The sequence below is a fragment of the Sciurus vulgaris genome (genome assembly GCF_902686455.1).
Source record: "Sciurus vulgaris genome assembly, chromosome: 2".
In the NCBI taxonomy this organism is placed as follows: domain Eukaryota; kingdom Metazoa; phylum Chordata; class Mammalia; order Rodentia; family Sciuridae; genus Sciurus; species Sciurus vulgaris.
The window spans coordinates 183,857,940-183,875,779 of record NC_136462.1 but is presented as its reverse complement, the minus strand read 5'-3'; the positions used below and the strand labels follow the sequence as shown (position 1 = coordinate 183,875,779).

General features: G+C 54.1%; 1 protein-coding gene across 6 annotated transcripts in view; it reads left to right on the top strand.

Annotated features, from left to right (window-relative positions):
* The window catches only part of KIAA1755, a 41,318-nt gene extending 31,960 nt beyond the window's left edge, over positions 1 to 9,358 (top strand). For 2 of the 6 annotated variants that reach the window (XM_079129418.1, XM_079129419.1), the window contains exons 10-14: positions 64 to 212; positions 2,652 to 2,790; positions 3,903 to 4,025; positions 4,663 to 4,902; positions 7,693 to 9,358. In XM_079129418.1, coding sequence (XP_078985544.1) covers positions 64 to 212; positions 2,652 to 2,790; positions 3,903 to 4,025; positions 4,663 to 4,902; positions 7,693 to 8,394 — 1,353 coding nt within the window. In that variant the 3' untranslated portion in view covers positions 8,395 to 9,358. Of the gene's footprint in view, positions 1 to 63; positions 213 to 2,651; positions 2,791 to 3,902; positions 4,026 to 4,662 lie in introns of all 6 variants that reach the window. The other 4 variants (XR_013762207.1, XM_079129417.1, XM_079129416.1 and 1 more) reach the window with 4 other exon arrangements.
* Positions 9,359 to 17,840: the final 8,482 nt, after the last annotated feature.

Sequence of the window (17,840 nt, the reverse complement as noted above, 5' to 3'; positions counted from 1 at the left end):
TGGGATGGGGGCTGTGGAGGGAGCGGGGAATGAGCCTCGGGGTACCTCTCCCTATGCTGGCAGGAGGCTGCCAGGCGCCTGAGCAAGTCCAAGGAGCTGATGGAGGCCGTGCTGAAGGACCCGGGCCTGCTGGACCTCCAGCGGGAAGGTGGAGCCACCCTGGCCAGGCTGCAGCAGGAGGCCAGCAGTCTGGACTTCAACCCTGACGTCAGGTACTGTCGCCCAGGCCTTTCCCCTCCCCTCTGAGCCTGGGACTCAGAGGCGGGCCACGCAGCCAAGGGTCGCACAGGGAGGGCCCCATGGAAGCCCGGGACCAGGCCTTTCCAGGGCTCACCTTGTGGCCCTACAGGCCTTGGCAAGTTCCTTATCCCTTCTCTGCAGCCCCTTCTCACTCCCCGGCTGTCGGGAGGACCTCGCCTCCCCGATTCTGCTCACCCTCCTGGACCAAGCCCTTTTCTGACCCAGACATTGGGCTGAGCCCCTCCAAAGGTCCATCTCACTTATTCCTGGCAAGAACCCTGTGAGGCCCACAGCAGCCTCATGCCATGGATGGTAAGCGAGGCTCAGCCAAGTGAGTTCAGAGCTGGGCAGCGGCCCCCTGGGATCTGAAGCCCAGACGGGGCCCCGCCTTCCCCGCCAGTTGCTCAGCATGGTCGGAGAACCTCATGGTGTGTCAGGGGTCTCGGAGTCTCAGGATAAATGACAGACACCCTAGGAAAGTACCAACTTCCTTCAGTTTAGGGAGTGGGGAAAAGTCAGTCCGGTTTGAATGGGGCCTCCCTAATCTGAAAATCAGAAATAAATCCAAAACGCTCTAATATCTGGAACATTTTGAGCTCAAGTGGAAAACTCTACATTATGAAATTTTGTTTCATCTGCATAATTATTTTTAACTGTTTTATAAAATTGCCTTCAGGCTATATGGAAGGTGTGTAGGAAACATAAATGAATTTCATGTTTAGACTTGGGTCCCATCCTCCAGGATAGATCCTAATGCATATGCAAATATTTCAGAAAGTTTTAGAAATCGGAAATACTTGTGGTCCCAAGAGAAGGGATGTTCGAACTGTAATTAAATTGCTCAGTCATTGGAAGTGTTTTCTCTATTAGGACACAGCTACTTATTTTATTCTGGAGTCAAGTGAAAAGTTTGCATGAGCTTTTAAGAACAATTTGTTTACTGAATCAGCACCTGTGTAGCGCTTAGTACGTGTACCTCGCTGGTTCTAAGTCTTTCCACTGCTGAGTTAGATCCCAATATTTTCCTTGCTACAGCAGAGGAGCCTGAGGCACAGAGAGAGGTTAAGTAACTAATCTCAGGTCACACAGCTGGGAGGTGGTGGGGCCAGGACTCGAACACAGCCTGGTCCAGAACCTCATAGCACTGAGCAGCCGCCTTGGACTCTGGGCATGTTCAGGCAGATGGGAGCACTGGCAGCAGTGGGTCCTGACACCAGGTAGAGGGCCATCTCCCTGCCCCTGCCATGCCCAGTGGGGCTGGTGCTGCCTTTCCCAGCATGCCCCTGCCTTACCTACCAGGCCAGGCCCTCCTGTCCACCTTAGGTCTCTCCAGACCCCTGACTGCTGGAAGGCCCGCCAGGGGGCGCTGTGGCCCCACGCCAGCCGCTGCAGCCCCGCCTCTCTCCCTCCTGGGGCTCAGGCTGGCATTTACCATCCCCTTGAGCACCCTCGCCCCTGCCTGGAAGGGTGGTGGCCTGGGGGAGCTGCAGTCAGGCGCACAGACCCAGGCAGAGCGGAGCTCCCGCCCAGAAGGCAGGTTTTCCTGTCTCCTCTTCCTTTTACCTTCTGAAGACAGAACCTCCAGGGCTGGGGAGAGCCAGGTGGGATTCGCCATGCCTCCCTGCACCCAAGATCGCCATGCTGGGAGCCCCCTCCACGCCTTGGCTTTGGCCATCTTTAAAAGTTCCTTGCAGAAACAGCCAGGCCTGTTTTCCGTTCAGCTGCCGTGAGAGTCACTGCCCTCTTCAAACCTCTGCTTTCCCGTCTGTGACGGTGCTGGGGCTGCCTGGCAGCCTCACGGCCGTGCAAGTCACAGGTGCCAACACATGTCATGTGCCTTGCATGCACGAGGGTGGTTCTCACCGTGGCTGCCCTGGAGGCTCCTGAGGATCTTTAGAAAGCACCCCATGTCCGGCAGCCCTCACCCGAGACCAGCTTCATTGTTCTGGGGTGGAACGTGTGAGATGGCCAAAGCTCCTGGGGCAGACTCTGGTGTGCAGCCAGTGTGGGGAACCCAGGCCTTCGACTGTGGAATCCTCACAGCCCAACTGTGAGGTGGGTGCTGTTGTCCTCCCCACTTGACAGAGGAGAAAACAGAGCTCTGTGGTCACATAGAAGGAGGCTGGGATTTGAACCTGGGTCTGTTCAACTGGCTTCCTGCCCGCCTCGGGAAGAGGGAGGGCCCTTTCACTTCATGCTGCATCCTCTGGTCCTCCCAACCCCATGGAAGCTCTTGGGGTTCCAAGGCTGAGGCCCAAAGAGATGCAGGCACCTGCCCGTGGTCACACAGCAGGTCAGCAGCTGGGAAACCAGGCTGGGCCACAGAGCTGGGGAGAGGCCTGGGCTGGGCAAGAGCTCAGGATGGGGTGCGGAGGGCACATGGCCTTCTCTTACCACTCTCTGCCTCCCAGAAGCCACTTGGCGGAGGCCACTGCCCTGTATGGCCTGGTGGACGAGCAGCTTCATGTCCTGGTCACCGCCTCTAACCATCTCCTAGGGAGGCTGGAGCTCCGTGTCCGCCTGGGCCACCTGGAAGCCTCCATCCTCCAGGTAAAAGGGGAGGCCAGGCTGCCCTCTGCCTGCAGGCCGGCCCCAGCCAGATGCTTAGTGCTGGAGTAAGGACACCAGACTGGTGTCCCTGGGGCAGGGTACATGACATGGAACTCAACAAGTGCTTAATGGGCAAAGACATAACTCCAAGGGCTGCACTTATTGAGCACCAAATGTGTGCCACTCCCTGGGTCAGAGCCTTTGTGTATTTTCCAACTTCATCTCTCACCAGTGATGCAGGAAAGCTGCTAGAATATCCCCACTGCACAGGTGAGGAAACCGAGGCTGGGGGGTGGTATGCCACCCAGTATGCACCCGGCCATGGTCACACACCAGGGTCTGACCTGGAACCCGCATGGCACCACCTGGTCTGGCTGCTGGTGTCTAGGACTAGAGCACCCTTCCTGCCCGGGGCTGCACACACTGCCCTGGAGACAGCCTGGCCCCGGTGCCCGAGGATGACCTCACTACCCGGGGCCTCCATGTCCTCGCCTCTTAATTGGGGGTGATATTAGTGCCTGGCATACTGGGCTTTGCAGGGGCAGGGTGAGTTGATAAGACACCCCAGAGTAAGAAAGGAACCTCCACCCACGGGTCTAGAGTCACTCCATACCTCGGTCCCTCGGGGATCTCCACGTCAACCCCTTTCTCACTGATCAGCTGAGGCCAGGAAGGTGAGTGGCTAGCTCAGTTTGCAGTGAGTTCAGGGCTGGCCGGGCACCCTCCTCTGACTCTGGCAGCTGCTTCTCCAGCATTTTCATGTCCCCAGGACGAGGAGCTCACCACCATGAGGCTGCCCCTTTTATGACGAAGTAGCAGAGAGCGGGTGGACTAAGCTGAGACTCGCCACCTGTGACGTCATCCCCACCCCGTGTGCACTCAGGGCCCACTATGTGCAGGGCGCGGACCAGGCCTGCTCCCCACTGGGGCCCTGCTTGGGGCCGTGTCCCCTTCAGATGCCCCCCTCCCCAGGCTCCTGCTGGAATCAGGAGGGTTGAGGCCAGGCTAATGACAGGGGGCGGGAGACATTGATCTCCCAGGAAACCGGGCAGCCGGCAGAGGGACATCTCCCTAGCAGCCCCCCAAGTCCAAACCTGTGTCCCCTGCCCCAGGTCAGCCACTGGATGGAGCACGAAGGCAGCCAGTGCCTGCGAGCGCTTGTCCCCAAGGACGGGGGCGTGGAGGCGGTGGAGCGGGCCCACGCAGAGTTTGAGGACTTCTTCCTTCAGGCCGCAGTGCGTCTGGGACCCTGAGCAGGACAGGGGTGGACGGAGAGGCCTCTGAGGGGGTGGGCCTGACCCGTCAAGAGTGGAGGCAGGATGGGGGGAATTCACAGAGGCGACAGCCAAGCCCCCAAAGGGCCAGCTTGGATGCCGCCTCCTCCGGGAGGCCCTCCCAGGCCACCGCACCCAAAGGACACTTAGACTCCCAGGGGGCCTTAAGATACAGATCCCAGGGTGGGACGCTGGACCTCCATCAACTCAGAGAGCAGGGCCCACAGGCTGTTGGCCTGGGGCCTGGGGCAGCCCGCAGGGAGCGGTCAAGCCAGTGGAGGATGGGTGGGTACGGGAGACAGAGCAGAAACCAACACAGAGGACTGGGGGCACGGAGGGGGTGCTTCTGAGCGGGACTTGGGGTCAGAGAGCTTTCCAGAAGGAAGTGCACTGCCAAAGCCCAGACCTGGTGCTGTCCGGGGTCCTCCCTGTCCTCTGGTTTGGCCCTCAGCATGAGCTGAGCCCTGCTGGGTGGGGGCTGCAGGGTCCCCACCTGCAGATGGGAAACCGAGGCTCAGGAAGCCTCAGACTTGAGCAGCAGGCAGTGGGAGGCCCTCACGGCAGGAACCAAGGGGACGTCCCTCCTCCCCCTGCTCAGGCGCAGTACCGCCGAGGCCTGGAGCTGTCCAAGCAGGCGGCCCAGCTGGGAGCTGCAGCCGGAGGGGCTGGAGGGGCTGCAGATGCTGGAGATGCTGGTGGGACGGGGTTCCCAGAGCTGGCGGCCTTCGCCTCCACCCAGCGGGCCTTCCAGGCAAAGCTGACCCACTTCTACATGGCGGCCGAGCGGCAGCGCACGGACCTTGAGACGCTGCTCCATCTGCACCGCTTCTGCAAGAAGGTCAGCCCCGTGGCCCACCTGCTCAGATCCCCGTCCCCGGGTTTGGGTGTGCAGTGGGCCAGGGGTGGCGTGGTTAAGGCTCGGCAATGGGCTCTCGGCATGATTCATTCCCACAGTCCCGTGCAGGGACAGAGCGCTGGGGAGAGGAGTGGGGTTGGGACAGCTGACATGCGCCCATGTCCTCCTCCAAGAAGAGAGCAGGAGGTGCACATCCCTTATGCCGGCAGATGTGGCATTGGTGGTGGGGGGGGGGTGGAGAGGTCCCCCCAGACCCTCCCATGAGCTCCTCCCACACCTCACTTAATACCTACCACATCCGGGGCACCAATGCTGCCTCCATCTCACAGATGAGAACTCTGAGGCCCAGGGAGGGGCGTGACTGGCCCAAGGCCACCTGAGTCCTGGTGCTCAAGCAGGATGTGACTCAAGGACCCCACTCCTCCTAAATCCACATAGCCCAACCCCTCGTACAGGGGGACGGAGGCTGACGGGCAACAGGCAGCAGCCTGGGAGAGCTGGGACAGGAACCCACGAGGCTGGCCCCTGCCCAGCAAGTGTGTCACTAGGGACAGAGTGTGGGAAGCATCTGACCCCTCCGCCCAGCAGTCAGGCTGACCCAGCATGCAGGGACAGAACGCAGGATGCTTCAGAGGGCAGCGCGGGGGACCCAGGTGGGCTCAGGCAGGCCCCTCTGCCCCCCTGGGGCAGCAGACATGGGACAGTGAGGGATCCCCTCCCCTAGCTGTCCAGGGACTGCGGGGTGAGGGAGAGGCAGAGCCTGGGACTCAGAGCCAGGGGCACGTGTGCCCGGGGTCACCTCAGTGGCAGTCTTGGCTGCCCTGTCTCTGTGCCGGGATGATGACGATGGTGGTGGTTGATGCTCTGCAGTCATATGTGTTGGGCTCCGCACTGGTCACGTCTTGTTTTAGTCACATGCCCCTGTCCTAGTATTACACCCATTTTACCACAATGAACCAGAGAGACCCATAACCCACCCGGGCCACACAGCTAGGGGAGTGGCAAAGCTGAGAGCCAAACCCAGACCATCTGGCCCCAGTGCCCGCCTTGCCAGGTCGGGAGAGAATTAGATCGAACCGCAGCAATCCCCGCACAGGACTGCTCCAGGCTGCAGCCATCATTAGCATCAGGATTGCTATTATCGTTAGAAGGAGTCGTGCCTGAGAGCCCTGGCATCTGGAAGCTCTTTTCCTTGCTCACTGACTTCAGCCCAGGGACCTTCCCTGGATCAGCCAACCCGATCCAGCTCCTGGCCTTTGCACATGCCGTCTTGGCTGCTGGAAACCTCTTCCCAGGACTTGGCTTCCTTGCTCTCTCAGCTCCTTGTTGAGGCCTGTTCTGACCACCCTGCTACCCAGCCCTTTCTCTCCTACCACCTGCTTTATGGCTTCAAGGACTCATTGTGATGGAAACGATCCTGCTGCTCACCCCTTGGTAGTCTCCTGTGTGACAGCTCCTGGGGCGTGAGCTCTCTGCAGGGACCAGGCCCAGGCAGGCCGCTGGCATGCTGAGCGTGGGCACCGCACACTCTGGAAGGCTGGCAGAGGGAGGAGGATTCAGGAGGCCGCAGAGGAGGGCGAGCCAGGGACGACTGTGAGAAACTGGCATGTCGACGGCTAGAAATTGTGCCCTGGGGGGTGGTAGGCCTCACCTGAGTCCTGCCTTGGCCTATCAGGCAGGATGGTCTCTGAATCACTGTCTGCGTCCGTCCAGGTTGACTGAGAATGTTGTCCCAGACAGACAGGACAGCCCAGGGCCAGGAGGACCCGGGGTGGGGCACGTGTGTGTGCACGGCAGCTTTGGCACTAAATGATAACACGATGGTGCAGCTGGGGGAGATTTATGGAGCCCCGTCCTGACCATGAGCTCCATGTGCTACCACGAATATGGAGCCATTTATCTGAAGACAAGTTCCCTTCATCTGGGGAGAGATGGTCTCAGTGGAGCGTCGCCCGCAGCCTGGAGGCTTGCTGATGGGCTCCAGGTTAATGGAGAGAGAGATTAGGTTCCTCGTGAGCTGCTGGGGACGCGCGGGCTCCTTTGCTGCCTGCAGACATTTTGTGGAGGAATCCAGGACAGGCAGGAAAACAACTGGGACAGGCACCCAGCTGGAGGGAAGCCCTGGGGCCTGACCGTCCACCCCCGCTGGGGCCGTCTCTTTCTGCTGCTTGAAGAACTCTCCTAAGAGGCAGAAGGACAGGAGTAGAATCCCAGGTCCTCCCCAACTTGCTGTCTGACAGGGCAAGTCATTTCACTGCTCTAGAGCCTCAGTTTCCTTCTCCATAAAATGGACTGCTGGTTCAGTTCAGTATGATCATAAAAGAGAGCCAGAGAGCCTGGCAAACAGTTGGCACTCAAACACAGTAGCCAGATTCCTCCCGGATGTGCACTTCAGTAATCCCAGAAACTCAGGAGGCTGAGGCAGGAGGATTGCAAGTTTGAGGCCAGCCTCAGCAACTCTGACCCTGCATAACTTAGGCCCTATCTCAAAATAAAAAATAAAAAAGGCTGGGGATGTAGCTCAGTGGTTAAACACTGATGCCAATCACCAGTACCAAAAAAAAAAAAAAAAAGGTGCCTGAAGAGCCCACAGGTGCTAGAGGCTGTTTCCAGGTGGCAGTGGGTGTAGCTCTGGGGAAAAGGGGACAGGGAGGACACTGTAATTATCAGTGGAGCAAATCGCCGCCAAGGTGGCCAAGTCCTAACATTCGCTGGGCGCTAAGAGGAACATCCCGTCCTCATGTGGCCTCATCTCCCTCTCCTTGCCCGCAGATGACCTGGTTCCACATGGACTGTCAGGACCTGATAACCCAGCTCAGGCTGGGCAAGGCCCAAAGGGCCAGCCCTGGGGACCAGCGCCGCCTCCACCGCTACCTGCAGCGACTGGCATCCGAGTTCTCAGCTGAGAGGCTCACAGCCATGGGGCTGCAGGTGGCCTCCCTCAGCCAGGCAGGCCTGGGCCAGGGCCTGTGGGAAGAGGCCCAGGCGAGACACAAGGAGATCCAGAGCCTCCTGAAGAAGGCGCTGGTCCCCTGCCTGTGCCCTGGGGCTCCCGCTGCCCACCCAGCACACCCAGATCTAAGAGGGGCAGCTCCCAAGGACCAGGGTCTGACTGGCGAAGTCACTTCCAAGGGGAGGTGGGACCGGCCCCTACAAGACTCTCTGGGTGGACGGCACTTGCCCAAATCCTGCTGGCCTCCTTGGGCAACCAGAGGCGGGCAGACTAGAAGTTCCCAGGCAGGGTCTCCCCCCCAGGAAGCAGGCCACGCTGGAGAGGCTGAGGAGGTCCGAGGCCCCTGTGAGCTCCCTGAGCCAGCCCCGGAGGGTTTCCTCGCCACCCTCTTCTCCTGGCAGCGCTTCCCCAGGCAAAGCCAGGTCCCCTGCCCCACTGGAGGCAGCTTTTCCTCCGAGGGGACAGACTCACAGACATCCCTGGAGGACTCACCCCAGACAAGTCCACTTGCATCCCTCTAGCTGGGAGCCCCTGTCAATCATCAGGCTCCGGGGGTGGCTGGGGTAGGGCCCAGGTGGAGGGGGAACAGGGAGCCCTGGTCAGCCCGGAGCACTGATTTCACGCCTCACCTGCTTTGGGAAGATGAGCACGTGGACCTGCTCCCAACTCTAAACTCCAGGAAGTCGCACTGCAAACACATGCAGAATGGCAAGCCTGGAAGTCAGGGACCAGACTCAATAAAGTATCGACGGGCCCCAAACTCTCGAGTGTCACTGTCAACAGGAAAGGCCTGTTGGGCTAGACCCTTCCAAAGTTTTAGGGTTAGGTAGCTCAAATGGCTACCTGGAGTTCATGAGCATCACATGCTTTCCCTGTGGGGAGAAGCGGAGTGACCTCTTGTCTGGGTCTCATAGAAATGGCCCTGAGACAAGGACCGGAGTGAATGTATATTGGGTGTTGATCCCAGGAGCCGCTGGTGGGGACAGGGAGGGACATAAAGACATATTGTCAAACAAATTCCCAGGCGGGCCACGGGAGCCCAGTGCTGCTGGGGACCTCTGGAAGACAGCAGGGAACACTAAAACCCGCCTCAGAGCCACCCACCCTAGAGGAGAGGGCGAAGGTACGCATTCCTCAACTCCCAGGCCTCGACATGGGCGGACTGCAGGCACTGCTGGCCCCGTTTTCCTGGACAGAGGACTCAGCGCTGGAGCCAGAGGCCGACTGTGCCCCCAAGGGAAGAGCTACTTCCCACTCCGTCTCTGGGCTCCTCCAAGGGCCTGGGTACCCTGCCCAAATTCAAGGAACCCCACAGAACCTGGTCCTTGCGTTCCAGAGAGAACCCTCGCCCCAGTTCCTCCAGATAGGTCTTCACCTCGCCATCAAGCCCCAGACTCAGCGCCTCCTGCTCCACACGCAGGCCACGCCTCCCTTTCTGCACAGCCTCTCCTGCCCAATGGCATTAGGCGCTGGGGGCGGGGCCAGGGTCCATGGCGTTGTGATTGGGGGTGGGAGGGAGCACCATCCTCGCCCAGTGGCTGAGTGGGGATGCTAGGGGAAGAGGTCTTATCTGATTGGAGGGAGAGCATCCAGCAGGTGACACAGCCTTCCCAGGGCTAGAGTGGCGCCCCCTAGAGCCGCCTCTGAGCATCACTAAGCAGGGTGTTCGCCTACTCTGAATCAGACTGCATTATCAAAATGGCCTTCTGGCAGCCTAGCTGAATTGTCCTGGCCCCAGGAAGAGGGTGGAAGCACACATCCTCCCTCCAGTAAGGCTGTGGATGTGGGGAGAGGTAGCCTGGAACAGGGGGCTTCTCAGGAGTCCTCTCAGCAAGGAGAGTCACACAGGCTGAAGGCCCCAAATGGCTTCAGGAATCTTCTATTAGACTCGATATTTCTCCAGGTGTGGTCTGGAGCCTGCCTGCTTCAGAACTGTGAGTGGAGATGATCAAAAGGCAGTTTCCTAGGAGATACCACCTCCAGACAACTTAAATCAGACTCTTGGGGCCAGTCGTGGCTGGAGTGGTGGCTGAAGATTGCTCCCAAGTCACTCAGTGAAGCGTGGAGGGTCTTAGACAGCTCTGTGCTGCTATCCAAGAGTACCACGGAATGGAAATTCATAATCAATAGAAGTTTATTTGGCTATGGTTCTGGACACTGCAAGGTCCAAGATGGAGGAGGGGCCGCCTCTGGTGAGGGTCTTCTTGCTGCTCTATGACTTGGCAGAGGACATAGCGGGGTGAGAACATAGAAACCTGAGAGAAGGGGCTGAACTCACCCCTCTGCTGTAAGGAGGCCACGTGGACATTGATCCTTCCACAAGGACAGAGCCCTGGTGACCTAGTCACTTCTTAAAGGCCCCTCCTCTCAACACAGTTGCAGTGTGTGGGCTGAAACACACAAACGCTGGGGGACACGGTTACACCATAGCAGTGCTGTGGGGGACACTCAGGCCCGGCTCCACCTCCCAAGCCGGCTCTGATTCTTGCATCCACTTAATTAAACCACTGCCTCCCGTTGCATTCAAAACGGCCTGAGGATGCATGAGACATTCGATTAGCCCATCCGCGCCTGCTGCCTCAGAGGGGGAGTCCAAGGCTCTTAAAACACTGTTGCCATAGCAACAGCATCCAGCCAGCGGGGACCATAGGCAAGGAGCAAGGGAACCTGGGGTGCAAGGATGGAAACTGACTTCTGAGAGACCGCAGCTGCTGCTAGAGATGTGGCGGGCCAAAGGGTCCTCAAGGTCACCTTGTACATCCCCCTGCCTCCAGAAAGAACTATACCCCAAACTTTTCCACTCCCAGTCGCCCCTGGGGGCAGAAGGAGATGCAGAAATGAAACATGAGTGAATAACAACATATTAAAATAGTGAATAATAATAATGATGATGATGGCCCTAGCTTTGTGCTAAGTTCTTTGAAAGATTTCCAGGGCTCCTCGGATGTTTTGCAACAGCTCAGTGAAGCTGTGAAGCTGGTACTCATTTCATCTCCTTTTCCTGAGGAGGAAACTGAGATTCAGAGTGACTTAGAGGTTCTTGCCCTGTGTCACAGTGAGTGACAGAGCTGGAGGCACCCTGGACCACCCACAGGCAAGCTGCACTGATGGCTGGGTCTCAGTGGTCATGGACTGGTCCCTTTAGCCATCCTACCATGCCTGGCCACTGCCCCATGTCCAGGGACCCTGAGTGGGCTGGGCTTAGTCCTTTGGGTAGCATTTGCATCTGGGCCTTTGGTTGCACATGAGATAGTATTGCACAGTGGTTAGTAACGGAGGCTCTGGAGTTGGACTGGCGAAGTTCTCACCCAGGCTCCACCACTCACGTGCTGTGTGTTTTTGGTCAAGTAACATTACCTCTCTGTGCTTTGGCTTCCTCACCTGTAAAATGCAAACAGTAAGACCTCAGAGGTTTAATTAAGTTAACCTATAGAAATCCCTTAGAAAGATGCCCAGATACAATACCTGCTCATTAGGTGGTATTTAGTATTCCCCTTTGGCACCAGCCCTGCAGCCCCTGCTTTCATTACCTGGAAAATAAAAAGAAAGAAACATCTCCCGAGGCCCACTAAGTGCTTCTACTGATTCCCAGGGAGTTTTTCCCTCCTCCAATCACATGAATTCATTTTCTGAGTCCCCAGTGTCTCTCCAAGGTTAAAGGGGCCTAATTCATCAGCCTTGGCTCAGACTCGCTCACTGGGGGACACGGCAGGAAGTCTCCCCACCCGTGGGAAATTCCCCCAGGATTAAGCACGTTGCTCTGAGTCGGCAAAACCCCAGCTCCCAAGAGGCTGCTCTGGGGAGGCAGAGGCCACAGTGCCCTTTCAGGGGACTTCATAGCAAAGTGTGCAGCCTGCTCTGGTGGGAAGAAGAGGGACCCCAAGTCTGCCAGACACGTGGCTGAAGACCACACTGAGATGGAAGCCCTGTGTCAAGTCCAGGGGCGGCAGGCAGGGGGCAGGCGGAGGCACACAGCCTGGGAGTCAGGGGTCTCAGGGCCACTGCTGCCCTGCTGCTTGTGGCCTGGTGACCCCAGGAGATTGCTCCCCACCCCTGGTGGTCAGTCCCGCCCCCATGATCTAAGTCTCAGATGGTTGAGGGTCACTCTCATCTTGGGAACGGAGAGCCCTGCCTGGAACCCAGGCTTAACAAGCTAGTGCCCCCGAGGAGATGCTGTCCTCGGTTTTCCCCTTCTGTCGAATGGGTTTGTTGAGCCTGCAGGGTTAGGGTAATAAGATCTGGATCCCCAGGCCATTTTCTTTTCCAGGGGAGTGGGTAGCCTTGTGAAGGAACTTGAAAGTGGGCTGGGTCCTGACATGCTACAGAGGTGGGATGAACAGAAACAGAAGTCCAGGTGCTTTACAGTTTATGAAGTGCCTTTCCATCCATCTGTCCCTCCTTTGATAGTCCCCTCAACTCTGGGGAGCCGGGAGTCCTACCCTGGATCCTTCCCATTTCACAGTTGAGAAGACTGGAGCCGTGTGCCTGGCTGAAGGTCACCCGGGCGGGAAAGGGGCTGACGGGGAGGCCCACACCTGGCTCCAGTCAATGCCGAGCCCAGGACAGTGGGCGGCCTCCTCTGAGGTAGGCGCCCACATCCTGGTGCCTGCGAGTCACCCGCTGCAGACCCAGACGGGACTGTTGACCAGGGTCAAGGCACAGTCTGCCCTCATTAAACAGAGCTGCTGTGTTCTCCAGGGGCTGCGAACTGACTTCCAGCCCAGGACAAACACGTCTGGCCCGAAACCCTACCCTCTCCTAGCTGGAGCCCATGAGCCCCTGTAGGGTAAGCATGTGACTGGGCAGCAGGAGGCCTGGGGTCCCATCCCCACCACCTGAGCCTTGGTAGGGGACTCACAGTAGGTGAACCACGGCACTCCGCAGGCTCACTTTCCCCATCTGTGAAACGGGGTACATTATCGTAATAGAATAACTAGTTTATATTTGGTCTCTGTCCCTGGTTCCTGCCTGGCTCAGGGCTCCCAAAACCCTTGACATCTCGAGAGTGATATGAATATCTTTATGCTAACAAATGGTTGGTAGCTGGGGACCCCTAGATAGCTTCAGGACAGGGGCAGATAGACTGAGGCGTGATGAGAGGGTGGGAACTTTCAGTCCCATTCCCCCAGTCCCAAGGGAAGGGGCTGGAGGCTAAGCTGACCATCGAAGGTCAAGCAGGACTGCGTAATGAGGTCTCTATAGAAAGCCCAGTAGAACTCGGCTCCTTGGAGAGCTTCCGATGGCTGCACCCAAGGAGACGCCGGCAGGCGGTGCACCCAGAGAGGGGAACTCCACGCACTCTGCCACGCCTTGCCCTATGCAGCTCTGCCCGCTGGCTGTTGGTCTGTATCCTTTGCAGTGTCCCTTAAAACCACCCAGTACCTATTAGTGTTTACGGGAACAGTCCTAGCAAATAATTGAACCCAAGGAGGGGGAGATGGGAACGCTGAGTTACAGCTGGGTGGTCAGAAACACAAGTCACCAACCAAGGCTCGTCACGGTCATCTGAGCAGGAGCAGTCTTGCGGGACGGAGCCCTTGACCAGTGGGCCTCACTCAACTCCAGGAGGACAGGGTCCAGCTGAAGGGGATTATAAGGCACCCTGCTGGCACCCACTGCAGAGGTGCGTGGCATGCGGGAACGACCCGCGTTTCAGACACAGGAGTGTCATGTGCTGAGCGACTGTGGAAGAGGGTAGGTCGGTCCTACTTCCTCAGGGGGTGGGTTGGACCAGCCCAGGGTGGCGAGCTGGCGATGCTTTGCACAGGGCGCTCCTCATCCACCCTCCCAACCCTGCCTGCCTCTGCGTACCGAGCATCCATCCAGGTGCCTGGATAGAAAACCCACAGCTTGTCCATCACCCAAGTTCACTATGAAAATAAAAGGAAGAATTATCATGAAAACAGCATTGAAAGGGTCTTTCAAAATGGAGTTGGGAAGGCCATGGAGAAAGAAGGACTTAGACGTTGGAGCCACTGCCGGGAGTGAGGGCTCTGGTCCTTGGGACTGCAGACCGCTGGACAGCTCGTTACATTGTGCCCAGATACTCACGGTGCTGCTGGGAGGCTTTTGGGCTCGTGTTTTATGGACAATTTTCTCTGTATATACGTTCCTTTCTTTAGCTTTTATCAGTCACGTGGCCCCTGCACCTGTTCTCCACCACAGCAGATGCTTCTCCACAAAGAATGGTTATTACTTTGTAATAAATCACATATAAGCTCCCAACTTCCCTGCCTTCTTTAGAATACCGATGGGGAGATACCTAAGCTTGTCTCTCCCAAGACCCTACGTAAGTCCTTTGGCTTTTCCTTTTTCCGACTGAAGTGGATGGACGCCTTCCACGTCTCTCTGATCTTCTGCTGCGCCCCATCTTCCCTGTCCCCGTTCCAGCCTCCATCCCGTCTCCTCCAACAACTCTAGAAGGACCCTGGATGGTCTTCCATCCCCTTCCCTCAAAGCCCCATATGTGGGGGCTCGGCCCACGGCCTGGGCCTCACACCGGTCTCCGGGCTTCCTGAGTTCCGGCAGCTCTGGCTTCCTTTCAGTTCCTCAGCCATCTCAAGGTCATTCTGAGGACAAGATCCTCAGAAGCAAAACTGAAGATGAGGATGGAAGTGTATGTGATTCTTGAAGAGGTACATGCAAGAGGAACCAGGAAGGGAAGCCTGGGAAATCTGAAGGGTGATTCCCAGCTCCAAGGCACACCTCAGGTTCTCTGCAACATCGTGCAGCACAAAGCAGGAGTCCAGTGGCCTGAGAGCAGTCTTCCAAAAATAGTTGCTGGTATGAGCCTATTGGAGATATTATTCTGTATAAAAAATATAATAAACGGTATCACAGTTGAACAAAAATAATTTTTAAATCCCAAAGAATGTGAATAAATATTTCTCCAAATAGCTGATAGGCACAGGAAAAGTTGCTTATCATCATTAGTCATCAAGGAAATGCAAAGCAAAACCAAGAGGGACTGGGCATGGTAGCAAATGCCTGTAATCCCAGATACTAAGGAGGCTGAGGAAGGAGGATCACAAGTTCAAGGCCAATCTGGACGACTTAGTGTATCTTCAAAATAAAGAATAAAAAGGTCCAGGGATGTAACTCCCAGGGGTAGAATGCTTGCCTTACATGGATAAAGCCCCAGTACCACCAAATAAAAAACAAATAAATAAAATAGACAAGCAGAAGAAAACAAAACAAATTAAAACCTACAATGAGATAGCACTTTGCAGCCACTGGGATAGCTACAACTGAAAATGTAAGTAATTACAAGCTCCTGGTGAGGATGTTGAGAACCTGGAACCCTCACACACTGCTGGTGAGACTGAAAGATGGCGCTGCTACCTGGGGAAATGGTTTGGCAGTTTTTCAAATGGTGAGACAGCAAGTTACCACGTGACCCAGCAATTCTACTCATGGGGCTAAACCCAAGAGAAATGGAAATAGATGGCCACATAAACATTTGTACATGCTTGTTCATGGAAGACTTATTCATAATTGTCAAAAGTTGGATGCCTGTGTGAGGTGGTATCTCATTGTGATTTTGATTTGCATTTCCTTAACAACTAGTAATGTTGAACATTTTGCCATGTGTTTGTTGGCCAGTTGTCCACCTTCTCTGGAACATTGTCTGTTTGAGTTCTTTGGCTATTTAATACTTGATTTTATGTTGTTGAGTTGTAGGAGTGCTATATGTCCTGGATATGAATACCTTACCAGATATATAATTTGCAAATATTTTCTTCCATTCTTTATACTACCATTTTGTTTGGTTACAGTACCTTTTGATAGGCAAAAGTTTTAAATTTTTATGAAATCTAGTTAATCCAATTTTTTTCTGTATCCTGTGCTTTGTTGTTGTGTCCAAGCATTGTTTTGTTTTGTTGTTTTTTTACCAAATCCAATGTCATGAAGATTTTTGCCTGTTTTCTAAGAGTTTTATAACTTTAGCTCTTATGTTTCGATCTTCCATACATTTTGAGTTAATTTTTGTGCATGATGTAAGGTAAAGGTAAAAATATTACTTTTAAAGTATACAAATAAACATTTGTGAAAATAATATGAAAAAATGTTGGAAGCAACCCAAATGCCAATCAACTAATGTCTGATACACGAAATGTGATACAGCCATACAGTAGAGTATTGTCAGCCATAGAAAGAAATGAATCACTTCCTGAATTGTTCTAGGAAGCCAGCATTATCCTGATATCAAAACCAGGTGAAGACATCACAATCTCCTGCCAATCTCCCAGCTGTTCACAGAGCAGGGTGGGCATGTGAGTCATAGAGGACCTAGATCCAAACCAAACAGGTGAAAAAACATAGACACCTATACATATCCCACTGTGGAAAAGATGACAAACTTTTAGACAAAAATAATGAATTGCTCGTGAAGGAGTGATCATCAGTCTGACATCAGACTTCTCGCCCACAATGGATATTAGAAGATGGTGAAAAGGTACATACAGGTTACTGAGAGGAAAGAAGTGAAAATCAAGATCCTATAAACACAGACCCAACATACCTCTTGGGTCATAGGAAGGATGTTAAGAATGTAAATACGCTACCAAAACCAAGTGAAACCTCATGGATCTCTCAAGCAGTGAGTTCATGAAGAGGACAGAAATGAGAGGGATCAGCGGGCTTCCTAGATGTGAGAGAGAGGAGGGGTATATGTGCATGTTTCAATTGAAGTCTTAATATCTAGGAATGTGTTACCTAACTTTTACATAAGACCTTTTGAATGCAGTGTAAGGAATGCTCTAGAAAGTACTATACGGGGCTGGGGTTGTGGCTCAGTGGTAGAGTGCTTGCTTGCCTTGCATGTTTGGGGCACTGGGTTCAATCCTCAGCACCACATAAATAAATAAAATAAATGTATTGTGTCCATCTACAACTGAAAAAAAAAATTTTTATAAAGTACTTTACAGTGTTTCAGTTAAGCTTAAAGGTGAGAGAGACCAGATAGAAGAGTGTTATAGGTTAAACTGCATTCCGCCCCCACCAAAGCTTTATTCAAGTCCTAACTTTCAGTATCTCAGAATGTGACCTTCTTTGGAAATAAGATCATTGCAGACTTATTAGTTAAGATGAGGTCATACTGGAACAGAGTGAGCCTTATAAGAAGAGATTTGGACAGCATCACCCACGGGAAGAATACCATTAAGAGATGAAGATGTATGTTGGGGAGATTTTCCTACAAGTCAAGGAACATCAGAGAAGGGGCATGGAATAGACTCTGCCCCAAACCCCTAAGAAGGAACCAACTCTGGGATACCTTGATCTCGGACTTCTAGTCCCTAGAACTATGAGACAATACTCTATGTTAAAGAAATATATATGTGTGTGTGTGTGTGTGTGTGTGTGTGTGTGTGTGTGTGTGTGTGTGTGTGTATACATATATATATATAAAAAACGAAAAGAAAATTACACATGAATATAGATGCAAAAACTGCAACATAATACTAGCAAACTCAAAACTGCATATTAAAAGGATTATACAGCACAACCAACTGGGATTCTCAGGTTTACATAAACATAAACAAATTAATGTGACACACCACATTACTAAAATGAAAGAAAAAACACAAAAAATGATTATCTCAATTGACATAGAAAAACTTTTTGAAAAAAAAATCCAAAACCCTTTCATGACAAAACCACCCAGGATTCTAGGATTAGAAAGGAATTTATTCAACATGAAAAGGGGGTATTTATGAAAAACCCACAATTAACATCAAATTCAGTGGCAAAAGAAAGACTGAAAACGTTGCCCCTAATATCAGGAACAAGACACGGATGCCCACTTTCACCACTGTTGTTTAATATTGTATTGGAAATTCTAACCAGAACAATCAGATAAGAAAAAGAAACAATAGATACCCAGATTGGAAAGGAAGAAGTGAAATTATCTCTATTCACAGATGACACGATCTGTACACAGAAAATCCCAAAAATCCACCAAAAAAAG